Below are 21,036 nucleotides of genomic sequence, written 5' to 3'. Positions count from 1 at the left end.
GAATTTTGACTGCGATCCGTACAAATTGTAATCGAATTGAAATAATTAATTCATAATTCAGTAAATATTAAGATTAAATATTAAGATGAAATATTTTTATTTAATAAATAATAATTCATAACGATTTAAATTATAAAATAATTTGTACAAGACCTAACCCAAGTCTTTGGGCTTCTAGGACTTGTTCTAGTCTAGGTTTGGACATAGGTTTAAGTTAATTCTCCAATAATAGTCGAATAAATCTTAATTCAATTGATATTATTGTCGTTATAATATTTTAAAATATATAAATTTTAAAATGTTTAGGCACACAATATTTTTTTATTTTATGGTTTTGATAATAATATCTCAATTAAAGTCAAATTATATTAATGAATCATCAAATTAAAAAAAACATAATTCCTCGTTGAACTATATTCTTTTTCCTATTTTACCTATTGTATTTTCAGTTTTTTTAATTTACTCACTAAATTTTCGTATTGTTCCTGTTTTGACCACTTCGAATTATTTTTATTATTATTTTCATATTACATGGCATTTTTATTATTATTTAATATAAAATAAGTTAAAATATAAATTAAAAACAAAAAGGTGGTCGGACACCGCCTCTGCCAACCACCGTAGATGGTGATTGTTCAGTTTGAATCTGATCTCCATTTTGTCGAAATTTGCTCCGAAGTCCATGAATTAGAGATTGAAAGTGAGGAAGCTGAAACTTTTCAGTCGAGCTTCATGGAGTTTGAGACATTTTCCTGTAAAACAATCATCGGATTCATACTTAGAGGATTGAGACGAACCGACCCATGAAATTTGAGACCGAATGGTCACCAACTACGGTGGTCAACGGTGACGTCCGACCATATTTTGTTTTTATTTTATATTTTCAATTATTTTATATTAAATAATAGTAAAAAATACCATATCATATCGAAATAATAATAAAACAATTCAGAGTGATAAAAAAGAAATAATTCGAAAGTTCGATGGTAAATTAGAAAAATTGAAACTACAATGAATAAAACAAGAGAAAGAGTATAGTACAATAGAGAATAATGTAATTTACCCTAAAAAAAAGGTGTGAATCACCAATCACAATTCCAGATTATTTTTATCAAAAAATATTTATCGTAATTAACACTCAAATAGAAAACGAGTCATCTCATTAAATAATAATTTCAGTTTATTAATCTATTAATTCAAATCAAATATTATAAACTTATTTTCTCAGTTTAGTTCAGGGTGATTACATATATATAATATTTAAACTATCAGTTTTTATTCGTTTTAGTACATAACTTTCAATTTTTTAAAATTATATATAATGTTTAATTTTTATTTCATTTTATTATCCGTCGTTAAAAACTTAGCGCGTTTAGTATCTAAACTTTCATTTTTTTTCAAAACTTAATGTTGATTTTAAACGAGGTACTGAAATGAAACAAAAACTAAAGTTTTTAACGAGATATACGAAAATGAAACAAAAAATAAACTTTAGGTATGATTTAAAAAAAAGAAAATTTAAGTACTAAAATAGATTAAAACTGATAGTTTAAGTACTAAACTTATAATTTAACCTTTAGTTTACCTTGTTTGTAACATTAAGATTGGAACTTAACTTTAAAGAATATATGTCGTCGTTCCATATATAAACTTCAAAGGATCTAACTTAAAGGATTTGTTTGAATCTGCACAAAAAAGTGAGAAATTCTCTGGTTTTCTCAACATGTAAAGTTCATCTTCTTGACCCAGAAAAAAGGGTTTTGCTGGCTGAAGCATATCAGCAAAAAACTTGCATGAACTCGGGGAAAAAATGGGTTTTTTAGTGGACTTTGTTCCACATTCCAAAGACCCAAAACTGCTCACCATCATGCTAAATATAGGATCAAAGCTGTTTGATTATCCATTTTGTTTTTTAGATTTATGCCAAAGAAAGTGAATGGATTGAATCTTGAGAAAGTGGGGCAAAGCCTGCTTTTAGGCACAAAAACCAGGCCATCCGTCAAAGAAGAGAACACTCTTCTTTCCATTGGCAACCTCTCTATTTCTATGTCAATTCTCTTTTGGCTTCTCAGGTCTCCATGGTTTGAGAAAAAGAAACAAAAGAAGCCATGGGAGATACCAAAGAGCCTTCATGGTACTTTAGTTTGAATAGTTTGGTTTGTCATTTGTTTGTGTTTTGAAGCTTCTTTGTTTCTTTGAATTTAGAATCATTGATATGTGTTTATGCTTTGAGTTTTTCATGTTTAGTTTTTGTTTTTCATAAGGTAAATGGCATTTGAATCATTGTTTTCATGGATTATCACAAGCATATGTATATATGTATACACTAAATTTAGAATTTAGAAGATTCATGTGTTTATGCTTTGAAGTTTGATATTTTTATGTCTCTTTTACACACACAAACATATATGTATATGTATATATGTAAACACAAAATAAATGGCATTTGAATCTGTTCTTCTCAATCACAGTGCTTAAGCATGCAGCTGTGTTGTTGTTGAGAATAATTGATGATGATGATGTGTGTGTGTGTGTGTAGCTAGTTGTTCACATCATCTGTTTGTTTAATTTCCACACTTGTAGTGGTGAACCATCGGCTGGTAGCAAAACTGTCAAGAAAGGAGCCAGTGAGAAGAGGAAATGGGAGCCTTTTCGCCCATTACGGAAACTGCATCATCGACACGCTTTCTCCGACACGACTTCGGCTGGTATGTTTCGATCATTCATTTCTTTGATCCCCAGAGTCTAAATGTCATAAGAAACTCCAACAACCTTTGCTGATGGAATGTTAGGATTCTGTTATCGTTTTAAGAAGTTGCGTCGTTAGGGACCGAATTCGAGGACTGCTGACGACCACCACGGAATGCATAGAACCAAATGAAGAATCTACGGGAAGTGCAGAGTCTATAGAATCAGAGCCAACTGCTGGTAATAAGGCCAAAGTTTCATCATACTCTGAATCTCAAAATGGTATATCTCAGATTGTTCAATGGCGCGGATTCTCTCGGATTATGAAAAGAGGACCCACTTCTCAATCCTTACCTCCAGTCAAGCCTACGCTTACTAGGAAAAATAGCAAAAGATTTAGAGATGACATACTTCCTAATCTATGTTCAGCTCTTGATGCTGAACTAGGCGGTTTTAAATCTTCCTGGACGAACTTCTCGCTTTCGGATCTTCAAGAAGCAACCAATAACTTCAGCCCCGGTATTTTTTGATTTCATCATACGACTCGATCATTTTATGTTTAGTTTTTATAAACATTCATTTGATAATGTTCTTGTTTTCTTGAGAAGAAAATCTGATAGGAGAAGGAGGTTATGCAGAGGTTTACAAAGGGCAATTGAAAAGTGGGATGTTCGTCGCGATTAAGCGGCTAAACCGCGGTACATCGGATGAGATGACCATCGATTTCTTATCTGAGCTCGGAATTATAGTGCATGTTGATCATCCTAACATTGCTAAATTGATTGGTTATGGAGTTGAAGGAGGGATGCACCTTGTTCTTCAGTTGTCTCCCCATGGAAGCCTGGCATCAATACTATATGGTTCGTTTTTGCCCCTAAGCCGATCTTAAGTTCGATTTTCCTTAAAAGTGCTTAATTCAACTTGTTCATATGCATATATACAGGCTCAAAGGAGAAACTGAACTGGCAACTCAGATTCAAGATCGCTTTAGGGGCTGCTGAAGGCCTTTGCTATCTTCATGAAGGTTGCCAGAGGAGAATTATCCATAAGGATATCAAGGCTTCAAACATTTTGCTTTCAGAAGACTTTGATGCTCAAGTAAGTACGTACATTCGGGTTTGTATACATGCATACATACATACATACATACATATATATGTATAGCTCGAGGCTGAATTTCCATAGTGATTCCAGATATGTGATTTTGGACTGGCAAAATGGTTACCTGATCAATGGACTCATCATACAGTCTCTAAAGTCGAAGGAACATTCGGGTTTGTAAATTTTTTTCAAATCCCAAATGGTGTTTTGAACCTTTGAAAATGCTTTTATCACACAAAAATTTCCAACAGAATCTTGTCATGACAGTTATCTTCCACCTGAGTTTTTCATGCACGGCGTGGTCGATGAAAAAACAGATGTTTATGCTTTTGGTGTATTGCTCTTGGAGCTCATCACCGGGAGACAAGCCATTGATAGCTCACAACAAAGCCTTGTTATGTGGGTAGGTTTGCTTTGCTCCATCATTATGTTACTTGGAATCGAGTTTTCGTGTCGGATATAAGTATATGACTGAGACCATTATGCATCAAACACTGATGTATCCGAATTCTTGCAGGCAAAGCCTTTGATCAGAGAAAATAAGATGAAAGAACTCGTTGATCCAGTTTTAGACGATTCTTTAGACACGGACCAGTTGCAACGTATGGTTGCAACTGCTTCTATATGTGTACATCCATCTGCAGCAAATCGACCCCAAATGAACGAGGCATGTCCCTTTCATTCCCTCCTAACTATTTTTTTTTTTCGTTACAACCGAACGAGCATGTCCCGAAATCGTCCTTCCGGGGGTACCCACAGTCCCTCTCAAGGTTTTGCCACCCTCATATTCAACTCCACAAATCCAACCCATGTCATCAAACACAAAGAAGCACAATCTAATTCAAGTTCGAATTTGTGAAGGCTCATTGTGGATTACGCCCTACTGAGCTTGACTCACAGGCCCCTAAAGGTTTTACCACCCTTAAGTGCTTCCACGTATTGTGCACTCATCTGTGTGTTGTTTACTGGATTCGAACGTAGAGACGCACCTGATGGTGGCAAAACAATGAAAGGCCTATGACTCTGCCTAAAGAGGAGAATTCCGGTTTGTGTCTCGCATTCCATCGGAACGAGTCGGGTTGTAGACATCCGTGTTCGATGCTAAGAACCCCGAGCCAAAGTAACATAGTAGATTATTGATTGATTCAAACATGGCATTTGGATGTAGGTTGTAGACATTCTGAAGGGCACTGACAGAGGTCTAGAGGTGCTGAAACAACAGGAATCGGGGGCGACGCTTCAAAGGACATACTCGGAGGAGATCTTCGATGCAGAAGAATACAATTCGACGAAGATCTTGAATGATCTCAATCATCAAATGGAGACTCTTTTAGAACAGTCTAATGATGTTTAAAGAACTTTGTTAGTTTCACTCCAATGAAGTTTGTAAATTATGTGAACTTAAAAAAAATGTTTTATTCAATTATTTTTCTATTTTGAGGAAAAAGTAATTTTTTTTAAAATTATATTAAATCAGAAGATGATGTGAACCAATTATCATATGATCAAAAGGATTAAAATTCAAATTCAGGGACTAAATTAGATAAAATTGTCATGTTGCGGAAATAATATGGATCAAATAGAAAAATTGTCAAGTTTGGGACCAAATGTTGTTTTACCCTTTTAAATCACTTTTACTTGCAAAACGGCAGCGTTTACTTTGTCAAATATAAAATAAAATAGGGTTAAGTACACAAATGGTCCCCAACTATAGGATATTATTTTTTTAAGTCCCTTAACTATTAAAAGTTACAAATTGGTCCTCATCAAATTTTATCATATCCCAATTAACAAGTTAATATCCAACTCATAATATCTTCAATGTTTTAATGAAAAAAAAACGAGTTTGGAATATAATGAATAATTTGATGATCATTTTGTAACTTTTAATAGTCAAGAGACTAAAAAAGCAACACTCTATAATCAAATGATTATTTTTAATATTTAATAATCGAGAGACTTAATAAAGTAATATCCGGGACCATATGTGTACTTTACTCAATAAAATAAGAGAAAATCGCCTCAGTGACCAAAAAAAAGTTATAATATACGATTTTAACCAACTTTTTTTGGATTTGCCAAAATGACCAAACAAAATCGCAACGCGAAATAAAAATCGCAACGCGATCCCCAGAATCGCAAATCAGTTTCCAAAATCGCAACGCGATTCTTGAAAATCGCAATGCGATAGTCAAATTCGCATTGCGATTTTCCAAAATCGCAACGCGAATATGAAAATCGCAACGCGAACACATAAATCGCAATGCGTATCCGTAAATCGCAACGTGTATCCGTAAATCGCAACGCGTATGGGTAAATCGCAATGCGTATCCGTATATCGCAACGCGTATCGGTAAATCGCAACGATAATACATAAAATCGCAACGCGTATCCGTAAATCGCAACGCGATATTTAAAGCGCCATTATAATCGCTACGCGTATTTTATTTTCAAATTACAAAAACGAATATTAAGACAAAATCCCGTAATCGCAACTCATAACCTAAAACCTAAAATCACAACTCAGTCCCATCTCCATCTCTCACTCTCTACGGCGAAGAAATCCGTCCCCATCTCCGAAGATTTCCGTCCCCATCTCCGGCGAAATCCCTCACAACCATTCACGGTCAGAAATCCCTCACAATATTCAGAAATGGAAAATCAACCTCCGAGGGTTAGTTTTTTTAATTATTTTTATTTTGAAATGTTTGCATTATTGTAGGTTTTTCATATTGAAACTGATGATAAGTTTACTGGTCATTTCAATAATAGATTAACCATTTCACTTAGATTTCATTTCGCGTTACGATTCTCTCGTTGCGATTTTCATTTCGCGTTGCGATTCTCTCGTTGCGATTGTCATTTCGCGTTGCGATTCTCTCGTTGCGATTTTCATTTCAACCAAAAGACAAAACAGTGTTGCAAATTTTAGTTTCAAGAATAAACTACTACTTTTTATGTTTATTGTTTTTGGTATATCTTCACAGTGTAGTTTTTTGGTATATTTAACTTGGTATGTTTATTGTTTTTGTAGAAATTTTTTTTCGGCTCAATTGACCTTGAGAAATAAAGTCAGCCTGGCCACTACAATTGCTTCGAAGCTTTCACCTGCTCAAAGACAATTGTTTGAGGAAACCTGCTTCGGGCCATGGCTGAGAGTACAGCATCCGGGTGGAGATGCTAATTTGACCCATTTGTGGCTTCAGACCATGACATCAAATCTACCCGACAATATACAACGTGGTGAGGAAGAGATATGGTTTCATTTTCCACCAGCGTATACTTGCTTTGGGCGGAAGGAGTTCTGCTTAATCACTGGTCTACGATTCGGACACGATGATGTAGGCCGATACACTCGTCATATCGCCCGCCCATCATGGTTATCCCGGGTTTTTCCGGATGAGTCAATGGAGAAGCCGAACCTACATGTCGACGACCTGAAGAAATTGTTTAATAAGAAAGCTGGTTTCACTCGGATGGATGACGTCGATGTTGTCCGAGTATGCCTTCTACTACTTGTGTATGCCGGCTTTTTAGGCAGAGAGGCCAGACAACCTATTCATCGGGAGCTAATAATATTGGTAGAGGACCTGAATGCATGGAATCTGTTTCCGTGGGGTTCGTATATATGGAAAGCTACCTGGACTAAGTTGTCGTCTGCCTTTGATGACCGCAAAAGTTTGCGGGGCGATGGGTCCAAATACACTTTGTCAGGCTTTGTTTGGGCCTTTAAGGTAAGAATTTCTATATAATGTTTCTAAAATTATAATTAATTATTTAACAATTACTAATTTTGTTATTATATTGTTTGTAGATTTGGATATTCGAGGCTTTCCCCAGCATGCGTACATATGCAATAAAAACGTCAAATGATATTCCCAGGGCTATTTCCTGGAAGAGGAAAACTCTGTTGGATTGGGAAGACTTAATACCATATGCGACAATAAATAATGTAAGTTAACACAAATACTTTCATATAATATATAAACAAGTTATTAATAGTAGACGTTTAACTTTGTTTGAGTTTTTATATTTTAGGAGGCCAACATTCCATTACAAAGACTGACACCCACGGAGGAAGAGCTTGCCACTGATTGGTGGCAAGCTAGTCAGAGTTTTTTGATGGCACGGATGATGAGCAGCATCCACTTCCTCCAATTCGAGAGCCATCACCTCACCTAGAGCCATCACCCGATCGACCCGACTATACACCTCTAGAACGAGAGCCATCACCTATCCCGTCACATCATCGAGCCTCTTCTCCACCATCACCTCATGATAGGCGACCGGCAAAGATGCCACGACTCCTATCTCCCTGTTCTCCACCTCCACCTCAACGGGATGAGTCAAGGGAGTTACGTGATGAGGTCAATGCCTTGCGTGAGGAGATCGGTACTCTACGCGATAACGATGGTGCATGGCGTGTGGAGGTGTCAACTTTACGTGGTGAGGTTGCCGCTCTACGTGAGATGATAGTATCGTTGCAGAATGAGGTTCATACTCTACGCAACGAGGTAAGTTTAAGATTTTCCATATTTAACTTAATGATAAATTTACTCGTAATTTCACTTAGATTAGCCATTTCACTTAGATTGCTTAGTAAATTTATTCGGTTGCTGCCAATTCTGCTAAACTGTGTATTCTTTAACACTGTGAAATAGTATTTGTCTTTGTTTTGTCTTTTGGTTGAAAGTAAATTTGTTCGGTTGCTGCCAATTCTGCTAAACTGTGTATTCTTTAACACTGTGAAATAGTATTTGTCTTTGTTTTGTCTTTTGGTTGAAAGTAAATTTGTTCGGTTGCTGCCAATTCTGCTAAACTGTGTATTCTTTAACACTGTGAAATAGTATTTGTCTTTGTTTTGTCTTTTGGTTGAAGTAATGCAATCCATTCAAGTTTCAATTTGCAGAAGAAGAAATAGTTTACTTTCGCAACACGAAACTTAAAATCGCAACGCGAAACCAAAATCGCAACGCGAAATGAAAATCGCAACGACAGAATCGCAACGCGAAACCAAAATCGCAACGACAAGATCGCAACGCGAAACCAAAATCGCATTGCGATTTTCATTTCGCGTTGCGATTCTTTCGTTGCGATTTTCATTTCGCATTGCGATTCTGTCGTTGCGATTTTCATTTCGCGTTGCGATTTTGGTTTCGCGTTGCGATTTTAAGTTTCGTGTTGCGAAAGTAAACTATTTCTTCTTCTGCAAATTGAAACTTGAATGGATTGCATTACTTCAACCAATAGACAAAACAAAGACAAATACTAACTTCAGGGTATTAGTTTGAAACATATTTTTCTTTGTTATCTGATGCATTTTGTGAACTATGATAGAATAATGACTTGGGTGAATACAATGCAAGTTTGAAACATATTTGTCTTTGTTTTCACTGTTTAAATATCATGTCTGTTTATTTACTGATTTTTGTATTTAATTATTTAGCGGCCCGATAGAGTGGATGCTTTACGTCGGGTTATGCTTGCACGACGGAGTTCACGCATCAGACAGCGTGCACGTGCTATTAAGTCTCCGTACACCCCAATAGTGCGAAGACACCGCAAGAAGAAGCCCGACTCGCCTGTCATCCCTCAAGAGTCCACTCCTATCGTTGAAGAGGCCCCCCTATCATTCCTCGAGAGTCCCCTCCCACCGTTCAAGAGGCCACTGTCATCATTGAAGAGGTCCCTCCCACCATTCAAGAGCCCGATTCACATGGCGTCATATGTAGGCTTCTTGAGAAACCCTCTGACGTGCCGGACATGATGGATTCAAGTTGGCTCTCGTATGAGTTACCGGCCAGTACCATACCGGTATCTGAAGAGGAGAGGGAACAACTACCGGACACAATTCTGGATAACACCCTTTGGGCTAAGACCGCTGTTGATTTTTATCTACATGAGCAGAGCCAGGGGTGTTTCACTGACATATGCAAGCTCACCGATGATATCTATTTGTTGCTTGATCGGTCTTGGTGGGGCGTATTATTAGGGGTCGAAGACAATGGCTATTTCGATGGGGGGGTAAGTCTTATATTTTTCTTATATTTCAATTTGATTAATTTTTTTTTTAAAATTTATGTAAGTCACTAATATATGTCTTTTTTTGTAAAACATCATATCGATGTGTGGGTGACACGTCTTCTAATAATAAGAAAACTTAAGAAAAATAAAAATATACGATATACAATTATGCCGACGTCTTTTCACGCCGTTCACTTGAAGAATGCACGAGATGAATCATTTGATTTGGGCAATGGACAAGCTAAACTTTATCCTGCATGGTGGGAGGTCGATAAGGTTAGTATTTATTTTAGATTGAGTTTAAAGGTTTTATGAAATAAGTGCGCAAATGAATTTAACAATTACTTATGATTGCAGGTGTTTATCCCTGTTTTGGAACGTAAACATTGGATTCTCGTCGAGCTTCAGCTACCATCCCTTAAGACAAATAGTGTATGACAGCATGATAAATTACATATCATTGGCTGATTTAAGAGATGTTATTAAGGGATGGAGCTCTCATTTGGCTAAATTCTTGGATGCGATCAATTATTGGACTCGTTCTGGAAACAAGAAGCCAAAGAAGCTCAATATTACAGTTATTAGAGACGAGACCGCGCCACAACAAACGAGCGGAGCCAGAGGAGATTGTGGTCCTCTCGTATGCTTGGCGTTGGAGCGTTTGACGACGGGAAGCATCAAGTATCTACCTCCCACCGATAGAGATAAAGCTGCAGTAGGCTTGTGGTTTCGGCATTATATGGCTAAATCGATATATACGAGATGCTGCCTACCTGCATCCGCGTTATAAAAATGTCCATAAACAATTGGTAAGTTTATATACTTTTGGTTTGAAAATGTTTGGTTAAGTACCTAGAATTCAATAATTTGCTGTTTGTAGGTTTTAGATGTGTAGAAAGTGTTGTTTGAACAAATGTTTGGTTTCTGCAGGTTAATCTCAGAAGTGAACTGCGTGAAAATGATGTCGAGCTGCAAAAGTTGATTCAATAGTTTAATTGATTGTTTTTTGATTGTTTAATTGATTTGTAAAAGTTGATTCAATAGTAGATGATCGGAAATAAGAATTATTGCTTATTTTTGATTGTTTAATTGATTTGTAAAAGATGATTTGTAAAAGTTGATTTGTGTAATTGATGCGAACATAATTCTTATTTGTGCTTGTTTAATTGATTGAAATGTAATGGTTGATTTTGTTGATTTCAATCTGCATTATGTTGAAGGCAAAAATGACTATCGCAATGCGAAATGAAAATCGCAATGCGAAATGAAAATCGCAACGAGAGAATCGCAATGCGAAATGAAAATCGCAATGCGGAAATGAAAATCGCAACGAGAGAACCGCAATGCGTTTATAATTTCGCATTGCGATTCTCTCGTTGCGATTTTCATTTCGCATTGCGATTTCATTTCGCATTGCGATTCTCTCGTTGCGATTTTCATTTCCGCATTGCGATTTTCATTTCGCATTGCGATTCTCTCGTTGCGATTTCATTTCGCATTGCGATTTTCATTTCGCATTGCGATTCTCTCGTTGCGATTTTCATTTCGCATTGCGATTTTCATGTTGGGATTTTCATTTCGCATTGCGATTTTCATTTCGCATTGCGATTCTCTCGTTGCGATTTTCATTTCGCATTGCGATGTTCATGTTGGGATTTTCATTTCGCGTTGCGATTGTAATTTCCGTGTTGCGATAGTCAAATGCATGCCTAATAGTGATAACAACTGAATAACAAGAGTTGGTTAAGTCAAAATGGTTGGCCTGAGTCATTAATTCAACTGAAAATGTTAAAAGTTCACACATAAAATCCACATAATACAACGTTTGCATTTAAAAATCACCTAAGTTAACAGTCCCAAAAGGTGAAGCCAATTGTGATTGGGATTTTAAAGATGATTGCCTTTTGCTTGACACCATATGAGCTTTGGATTTTGATGAGGATCCATATTTTGGTAGAGGAAAAGATGATTTTGATGGCACTGGTGATCCACATGTCAACCTTGTATGACCACTTTCCTTGCACCGACTACATGTCGATCTCTTCTTCTCTTCACCCTTAGACGGTATACGATCGTGACTTTTTGGTCGGCCAGGTAGCCTTCTGTCCATGGCTGGTGGCAAAACTGTTTGTAAGTCATCTGGTATGTCCCACTCAGAAGGATGTGGAATAGGGTAGACAATCTCGGCATAAGTCTGTCGATAAAACTTCTGTAGTGTAGCAATCCATAGCGTATGCGCTTGAATCATCTTGGTTTAAATGAAGAGTAACTTTTATAACATGGCCACACGGATAACCAGATGTTTGCCATTTCATACAACTACACGTCTTTGCATTTAGATCGACTAGCCCATTTAAGTTATTATCCAGTACTTGAAACAAAGTGTTTGAACATGGTTCAACTCTCCATGACGTTGACTTCACAACACGTTTCGTTATCTTTTTTTCAGTCCATGGTGTAACACGATGTTCCAATGTTCTTGTAAATTTAAATAAACAATACTTAGTAAATATATAAATATGATAAGTTACGAATTCAAAGAAATAATACCTGCATGGTTTCTTTCTTGTAGTACCACTGTTGAATAGAGGCTCGAAAAAACTCCATTAACATAGTAATAGGTAATTTCCGGGAATGACGACTTAGAGCGTTGATTGATTCTGCACTATTAGACGTCATGAAACCATATCTTGCTCCAAGTTGATGTACTCTTGACCATCTTTCAAACCGACATCTTCTAGTGTTTGAGCACACTGAGGCAAAACACGTCTTAAAAAATTTATATGCTTATTGAAATCCACTTCCCGATAAGCTTTTACAGCCTTCCAGTATGTCCATTTGTGCTTTTTTATACCAGCAGACCTTGATTTTAGATTTCTATACAAATGAACACCACAAAGTCCATGAAAAGCATCTGGGAAACACCTTCTAACAGCGTTGTCAATTGAGTTGCCCTATCGGATATGATTGTCAGATTGCTAATAGGACCTATGCAATCCCTAAGATGCCCCATAAACCATGTCCATGAATAAGAGGTTTCAGATTTGCCAACCCCGTAAGCTATTGGCAATATCCCATTGTTAGCATCCATGGCTACTGCTAATAAGTTTACTCCAAGGTATCGACCTTTCAAATGTGCTCCGTCAACTATAATAACTGGCGCATGCAAGTAATAAACGAACGAATCTACAAAATAATATACACAAGAAATATAATCATTTAAATGTGAAATGCATGTAACTAACAAAAATGAGTCAACAAAATTATATTGATTTACTAACCGTAGCACCAATGGCGATAAACAGCAACTCAAAGCGTCCATCTCTATCTGTTTTGATATGAGTTACCGACCCAGGATTTTTCAGCTTTAAATTGTGACAATAAGCCGGCAGTTGGGCAAACGATGCTTCTGGCGACCCCCTCAACAATTCCAAGGCATAACATTTGGCTCTCCAAGCTTGAGAATATGATATACTAATCTTGAACCGAGCATTCATGTCAGTCATAATTTCATGTCCCCGATATACCCTGCCATTCAAAAATATTAACTCAGCCAGAAAACCACCCAACACCTTTTTGTTTGCCTGTCTATGGTGAGGAAAAACTTGGGTTCTTGAACATGTATGTTTATCAATAAAAGTCCTAACTTGAAACATTTTGCAATCTTTTATTCTCTTTGCAATCATACGCCACGTACAGTTTTTGTCAATCATACACCTTGTTTCGAAACGATCTTTGCTTGATTTGTTAACTTTTAGTTGATAGCCATCTTCCACACATTTCGTATATAAAGCTATCTTCAAGTCTTCCTTTGTATCAAAACAATCATCTTTCTTGATACGAATAACTTTTGTGTAACAATCAACTGCTTTCTTTATCAACTCTTCTTCCGGTATCTGAAGTAATTCTGGCATATTCCAGTTATACGCCCGTGGCATTTTCTTTTCTTCGGGGACTTTTTCTTCTTCTTTTTCTTCTTCAGGATTATATGAATTACAGAATGGATGTTCAACATGTTCATTCACAGTCGTAACTTCCTCCTCATTATCATCAACATTACATTCTTCGGCAACGGCTGTTTCATCATCAAAATTCGGGTATTGACCAATATCAATATCATTACACGCATGGTCTGTTTCTTCTTCTGAAACATCATCAAAATCCGTGTATTGACCAATATCAAAGTCCGGATATTGACCAAGACCAAATTTCGAATACTGACTAGTACTCACAATTTTTTCTGTTGGCTCATCATCGTCTAACTGGTCAATACGAAAACCGGAATTTGGTGCTGAAAGTTGATTGGGATTTGGATTAGAGAAAGGTTGTGGGTTTTGAGAAAAACTTAGTTGATTACTACCCGCTACTGACCCAACAATACTACTTCTAGGTTCAACAACATACAATGTAACATCATCTTGTGAAACCCTAATGTAAGCAATGAATCGTTCAACATCTTCATTGTCGGTTAACAAATAAACTTTACCATTTCTCTGATAAGATAGCCTAAATCCATTTAGGGGCTCTAAATTCAATTTATTTGAAACACGTAGCATTAGAGTTTCATAAGTTAACTTTTGTAAAGACAATTTTAGTTGAAGATTCATGGGTAAAGGCATATATTGTAAAACACCATGAACATTATCCCATGACCCTCCAAAACACAAATCTATCCAAACATGATCAACATTAAATGATTTCATGGTTTTAAATTAATTTACTAAACAGACGAGCTGCGAAACTAAAACCTGTTGCCGGATTGGGAAGGATGTCGTTGGATATAGGAACGGATGTCGCCGGATATAGGAACGGATGTCGCCGGAGAGAGTGATAGATGGAGATGGAATGAGTTGCGATTTAGGGATTTAGTTTATGATTTCAGTGTTATATACCCAAAATTTCAGTGTTGTGATTTACAGATTCTCGTTGCGATTTACGGATTATCGTTGCGATTTACAGATTCTCGTTGCGATTTACGGATTATCGTTGCGATTTACGAATACGCGTTGCGATATACGGAAACGCGTTGCGATTTACCCATACGTGTTGCGATTTACGGATACACGTTGCGATTTATGTGTTCGCGTTGCGATTTTCATATTCGCGTTGCGATTTTGGAAAATCGCAATGCGAATTTGACTATCGCATTGCGATTTTCAAGAATCGCGTTGCGATTTTGGAAACTGATTTGCGATTCTGGGGATCGCGTTGCGATTTTTATTTCGCGTTGCGATTTTGTTGGTCATTTTGGCAAATTCAAAAAAAGTTGGTTAAAATCGTATATTATAACTTTTTTTTGGTCACTGAGGCGATTTTCTCATAAAATAATCAGCTGAAGATTAACCGACTATCGTGGATCGCTGCTTGTATAGTTTTCAACGGGTTTACTTGTTCATAACTCACAGCTCAGAAATCAGATTACGAAAGCATCATTTTCCCGAGAAAATTTTGACTTCTTATTTTCGCAGAAAATCTTTCACTTTTTCTACCCAAATCCTTCCGCATTTGCAATGGCTGTTTCGAGGAGTTATACTCTGCGATTCATGATATTGTTCTCATTTCTGTACCTATCTTGTGATTCCTTCTTGACTTCTCCAAGCTCCATTATCAATCCTTCAAAAGTCAAACAAGTTTCTTGGAAACCTAGGTCCTCAATTTATCTTCAATTCGCAGCTAATTTCAGCAAGAAATTTCATTTTCTTTCATTTGTCTATGAAAGCTTCTTAACGGACCTCGAATGCGATCATTTGATATCTCTCGTAAGTTGCATTTCCACTTTCATCGATTTTTTTATAGCTCGAATTGGTTTAATTTCAGCATTTTCATAAGAATCTGATTTTTTTTAAAATTTTCTGTGAAGGCGAAATCGGAGCTAAAGAGATCTGCAGTTGCTGATAATGTTAGTGGAAAGAGCAAGCTTAGCGAAGTCCGTACTAGCTCGGGGATGTTTATTGCTAAAACAAAGGTTCAATATTTATACATTTTTTATAGAATATACTTGTATATTACTTGTAAATCTTTTTGTTATTGGCATTTCAAGATAAGCTTCACTTAAACACTTATGCTTTCTAAAATTGGCTCTTTGATGTCAATGGTAATTATTTTTGTATGATTTGGTGAAATATTAGTCAATTCTCTTTATAAGTAATGTAATAGGGCCGATCTCATAGATAGTTTCATGCTTTTGCATTGTTTATATAGGTTTGAGTTGTATTATGTATGGTAATGATAAAAAAAAAAGTGTGTTAATCATGGTCAGATGTGTTCGATCTGACAAGCTTTTAGCGAGATAAGTCGCACTCGGAACGTTGAACCCTTATGCATTTGATTATCATTTTTTTTTTCTTTTTGCAGGATCCTATTGTTGATGGTATTGAGGAAAAGATTTCAACATGGACATTTCTTCCCAAAGGTATGAATAATATATGCTCAAGGAAACTGATGGTCATGCATCTTTCTCTCTTGATCCTAACTTTTTACCATGATTAATTTGAGTGGTAACACCATTGGCCTCCGTCGACACCACTAGCTGGCCCTTGGTGCTCGACCACCATCGACACCAGCTGAAATTGGTGACCACTACTATCACTTCTTTTATTCCTTGTCATAACTTTATGTTTCCATGACATTTTAACAGGATATGAAGATTTCCTGCACACAATAACAACAAGGTTAAGGAATTTTGAAACATATCTTCAATTAGTCAAGGTTTTCTGTTGCAATTTAATGTTCAATTTAGTTAGATTATGCTATTGTGATTGAATCCACAAGTTTGAAAGTACTAAACCTTGTCTAAGAAACAAGCCTCAACTCTCATCCCACAGGATTGACAGGTGACTATGATGTGGGCAGGAACGTGTTTTGCATAGGATAAAGGCTCTTACTTCTGCATATTTCTGTTCATCTTTGAACCATGTAGTTGGATAGATGATTTATGCATCTGGAAATCAATTATTTTTTAATGATATTTGAATATCCAATATCTAAATCATCATAATGTGATCATCTTCTAATCGTCATTGTAAATCTTCGTGCCACTCCTTGGCTGAGAAACAAATCTTATATATGATATGTTTGACGGAAAACTAGATACATACATATTAATGATTTTTGTTTTGTCACGTCCAGAAAATGGGGAAGGCATACAAGTTTTGAGATATGAGCATGGGCAGAAATACGAACCGCACTACGATTACTTTCTTGACAAGGTGAACATTGCCAGGGGTGGACACCACTCGCCACTGTGCTGATGTATCTTACAAATGTGACCAAAGGTGATGAAACAGTGTTCCCCAAAGCAGAGGTTTGTTGAAGTGTCCATAATTGTATTAGAGCTCTTCCTCTGTTTTTTCATATGCTTTCAGTCACATGTTCTTTTCGACTGGTGTTTTAATCCGGTAATTCAGTGTCAAGCGGGAAAGACTGCGGTTACCTTATCTATATCTTGCAAGTAATTATTACGATTTTTCTAATATAACTTCATCATCAGGAATCTCCACTTCATACAACTCCTGCAAAAGATGATCTCTCAGACTGCAAAGAAGGGAATTGCAGGTTAGTCGCATAGAAACTGGAAAGTTAAATGTTTAAGCAATTAATTGATATTTTGTTGTTTTCTTACCTTCGCAATTTAACATTGAAATAATTAGTGAAACCAAAAAGAGGGGATGCCCTTCTCTTCTTCAGTCTCTACCCTAATGCTACCCCGACCCGAGCAGTCTGCATGCCGGATGCCTAGTAATTGAAGGCAAGCAATGGTCAGCAACAAAGTGGATCCATGTTGATTCGTTTGACAAGGATTTGTCAGCCGGCGGTAACTGCACAGATTTGAATGAAAGCTGATAGAGATGGGATGCTCTCGGCGAGTGTCCAAAGAACCCGGAATACATGATCGGATCTCCCGAGCTTCCTGGTTATTGCAGAAGAAGTTGCAAAGTATGTTAACTTTACGCTACATGCTTCGATCTTACGGCAATTCGTATCGGATACTGAATTTTCCTCATGTGGACTATTTTGTTGATTGTTTTTTTATGGACTATTAACAAATGTTATTCATTACTCTCTCACAAACATAGTTGAAACACATGCATTTCGTCTTTCACCCGGCCGAAAACCGGATTCAACCTTAGTAGTTTGGTTAACGTGTTCTCTGTTGAAGATTCTCATTTAGTGTTATCAGATGGCTAGGTTTTTCTCCATATTCTACTCGTGCTTAAAACATTTGTTAGCTGTCAATGGATGGAATTTGCAGGTAAAAGCAATGTCCCCGTGTTCTTTTAGCGGCCAACCTTTTTTCAGATGCATATAGACTTGTTCAAGGATCAAGCTAGTAGTCTCGGTCCATAATCTGTATGGACCGACCTAGTTTGATTTACCCAACTTGCTAGAGCCCATTAGAAAAACGAAATAGTGACACGTGATACAAATGATACATGACATCATTAGTTTGGAGGATTAAATTTATTTTTATTTATTAAAAGTAAGACTAAATTAAGAAAATATATAGATAATAGAGACTAAATATATGATTATATTAAAATATTTAACGATAGTTAATTTGTGATGATCACATCTTAATTAAAAAAAAATAAAATGTCCACAATTTTTTTTTGAAATCACTAGATAAAACACAAATATAAATGATTAATTTATAATAATATTATAAAATTCATTATTTTTAATTTATAAAATTATTTTTTTGTAAAATAATACGACAAATCAAATAACATCAACAAAGAAGCTAAGGCCAAGTATTTTTTTTTTAGTTACAAAAAGTTTAGGTTAGGGGTGGTTCTCCCAATCCGGATCAAGACATACTTAAGATCCAATTGAGATTTATATAGGATTTTACAGATTGTCCATAAGAGTGACGATAGTGGGATTCAAATTTAACTATACAAACTTAAATTCTTGAATCTCAATTACTTGTATCAACACTCGTTAATGTCAGCTATTCACCATTGGCATGTTGAATATAATCTTCCATGATATGCACCAATAATGAAGAACAGAATAATTGTACAAAGGAGGTTTCCATAGTGAATTCAATTCACCAATTCTTCTACTTTTTTTGCTTTTTATTTTTATTTTAAAAAGATCAAAACAATAAAATATAGCATAAGATAAGGATTCTCTTTCCACGTTCATGCTTGTCTTCTTGTCCACACAAAATAGTTTAAATAACTTAATATTAACATTAAAAAAATTAATGGCTATTATCATTTTAAATTTATTATTTTTTATTAATACGAAAATAATGTATAGTTTTAAAATTTTAATTATTCAATAATAAATATCCAAATATTTTTATAAATTCTATGTTCGGATTCAGACTTTTATCTTTTTATCTATCTAGATGTTTGGTTTATACAAAAAAAATTCATATTTTAAATGAATATAAAGATGGAAAGATATAAAAAAAAGTATATTATTTACTACCTAAACTAACAATTTAGATATTTGTAGTACATAAACTTTTAATTATTTTTTTAAAATATACCTAAAGTTTAATTTTTTTTCTTCATTTTAATATCATGTTCAAAATTGAATGTTAAATTTTTTTAAAAAATAAAAGTTTAGGTACTAAACATATTAAGTTTTTAACGGCACGGCAGATACTAAAATAAAATAAAAACTAAACATTAGTTATGATTTTGAAAAAAATAAAAGTTTATGTACTAAAACGGATCAAAATTGATAATCTAAGTACTAAATACATAGTTTACCCAAAAAACTAGCAAGTGGAGACACTGAGCCTTAGACAAGACAAAGGCATTGGAATTTTGTTTCCTGACAAATTAAATTCTATCAAATATCAAACCACTTTAAAAAAATATTTGTAAAAGGCATTTATATTCGATGAATTCCATAATATTTCATTAGAATTAGTTGATTAGACAAAAGTATTATACCTGTTGATTGTGAGTTTTCTCTTAGATTGTGCTATAATTCAATTCCATAAAGTTGTAAAATTTAGTCCACAAGCTTCCATCTTTGTCATTGTTGGGTCATACACTCATATTCGCAGTTTCTTTCAGTAAGAAAGTCTGTTTTGTTTTGGGACACAAGACAAAGGCGAAGAGAAATGGAGGTGGTTCAGATTCAGAGAAATTTGGTGGACTACACAAAGTCCTTGTTTATGGAGGTAATCCCCAAAGAAACAAGCTTTAAATTAACCCAAATCTGTTGACAAAATCTCTGTTTTTGTTTGATTTGTCTTGGTTTTCTGTTGGTGGTGGTGATGAGAGCAGGGTTTCTTGGATGGTCAGTTCTTACAGCTGCAACAGCTTCAAGATGAGAGCAACCCAGATTTTGTTGCTGAAGTTGTCTCCCTTTTCTTTGATGATTCCCAGAAACTTCTCAATGAACTCACCATTGCTTTGTAAGAAAAAAGAAACTCTGTGCGTCAACTTAGCTCCTTCCATGGCTGCTTTTCTTTTCTTGCAGCTCTTTTGAGTTTGATGTCTCTTGTTGCGATTTCTTACAGAGATCAGCCAATTGTGGACTTTAAAAAAGTTGATGCACATGTTCATCAATTGAAAGGTAGCAGTTCCAGGTACTTCTATTAACTCAACTCCATACTCGAATCGATCTGGATTATGTAGGAACAAGGTTCGAGTCTACTGGATCTTCTCTCGAATTCGCAAAACTTCAAAACTTCTATCACTCGATTCCCGCAGGGACGGAGAATCCCTTACCATCTCGGCGGTGTTTGAACGTTCATTGTTTTTTTTTTACTAACGAGTCGATGGTTCTTTTGTGTGTTTTAAAACAGCATCGGTGCACAGAAGGTTAAAAATGCTTGCATTGCTTTCCGCAACTTCTGCGAGGTGCAGAACATCGAAGGGTGAGCTCAGTTTACTCCACATCTCTCGTTTTCTGTTCTCTTTTACTCGAAATTTACTACATCTTGAATATATATACACACACATATAATCTTAGGTGCCTAACATGTCTGCAACAAGTGAAGCTAGAGTATTACCTTGCGAAGAACAAGTTCGAAACTTTGTTCAGGGTTAGTACTTAAGAACTCCAGTTTCTGCTAATTGATCCGTTCATGCATGGTTGTTTTCGGTTAAGAAAAGTTGGTTTCTTTTCTTATTGCAGTTAGAGCAACAGATTGTGGCGTCTGGTGGGTCGATTCCGATGATTGAAATGGGATTCTGAAGACCATCCAATATTGTTCTGTAATGACATAAAATATCATGTGCTTTAGGGTTGTAT

General features: G+C 35.8%; 1 protein-coding gene and 2 pseudogenes across 1 annotated transcript; all 3 read left to right on the top strand.

Annotated features, from left to right (window-relative positions):
• Window positions 1-624: 624 nt before the first annotated feature.
• LOC120213676 lies at window positions 625-5,143 on the top strand (annotated as a pseudogene).
• A 10,096-nt stretch (window positions 5,144-15,239) lies between these two features.
• On the top strand, window positions 15,240-17,868 carry LOC120213577 (annotated as a pseudogene).
• A 1,883-nt stretch (window positions 17,869-19,751) lies between these two features.
• LOC120213575 (histidine-containing phosphotransfer protein 1-like) lies at window positions 19,752-20,993 on the top strand. Its single transcript, XM_039211680.1, has 6 exons — window positions 19,752-19,957; window positions 20,064-20,194; window positions 20,300-20,368; window positions 20,588-20,659; window positions 20,755-20,827; window positions 20,920-20,993. The coding sequence occupies exons 1-6, from the start codon at window positions 19,898-19,900 to the stop codon at window positions 20,977-20,979; spliced, it is 465 nt and encodes a 154-aa protein (XP_039067611.1). The 5' UTR covers window positions 19,752-19,897; the 3' UTR covers window positions 20,980-20,993.
• Window positions 20,994-21,036: the final 43 nt, after the last annotated feature.

The sequence above is a fragment of the Hibiscus syriacus genome, unplaced genomic scaffold (assembly GCF_006381635.1).
Source record: "Hibiscus syriacus cultivar Baekdansim isolate YM2019G1 unplaced genomic scaffold, ASM638163v2 tig00110044_pilon, whole genome shotgun sequence".
NCBI classification, from domain to species: Eukaryota; Viridiplantae; Streptophyta; class Magnoliopsida; order Malvales; family Malvaceae; genus Hibiscus; species Hibiscus syriacus.
This window is presented reverse-complemented; position numbering and strand designations above follow the sequence as displayed.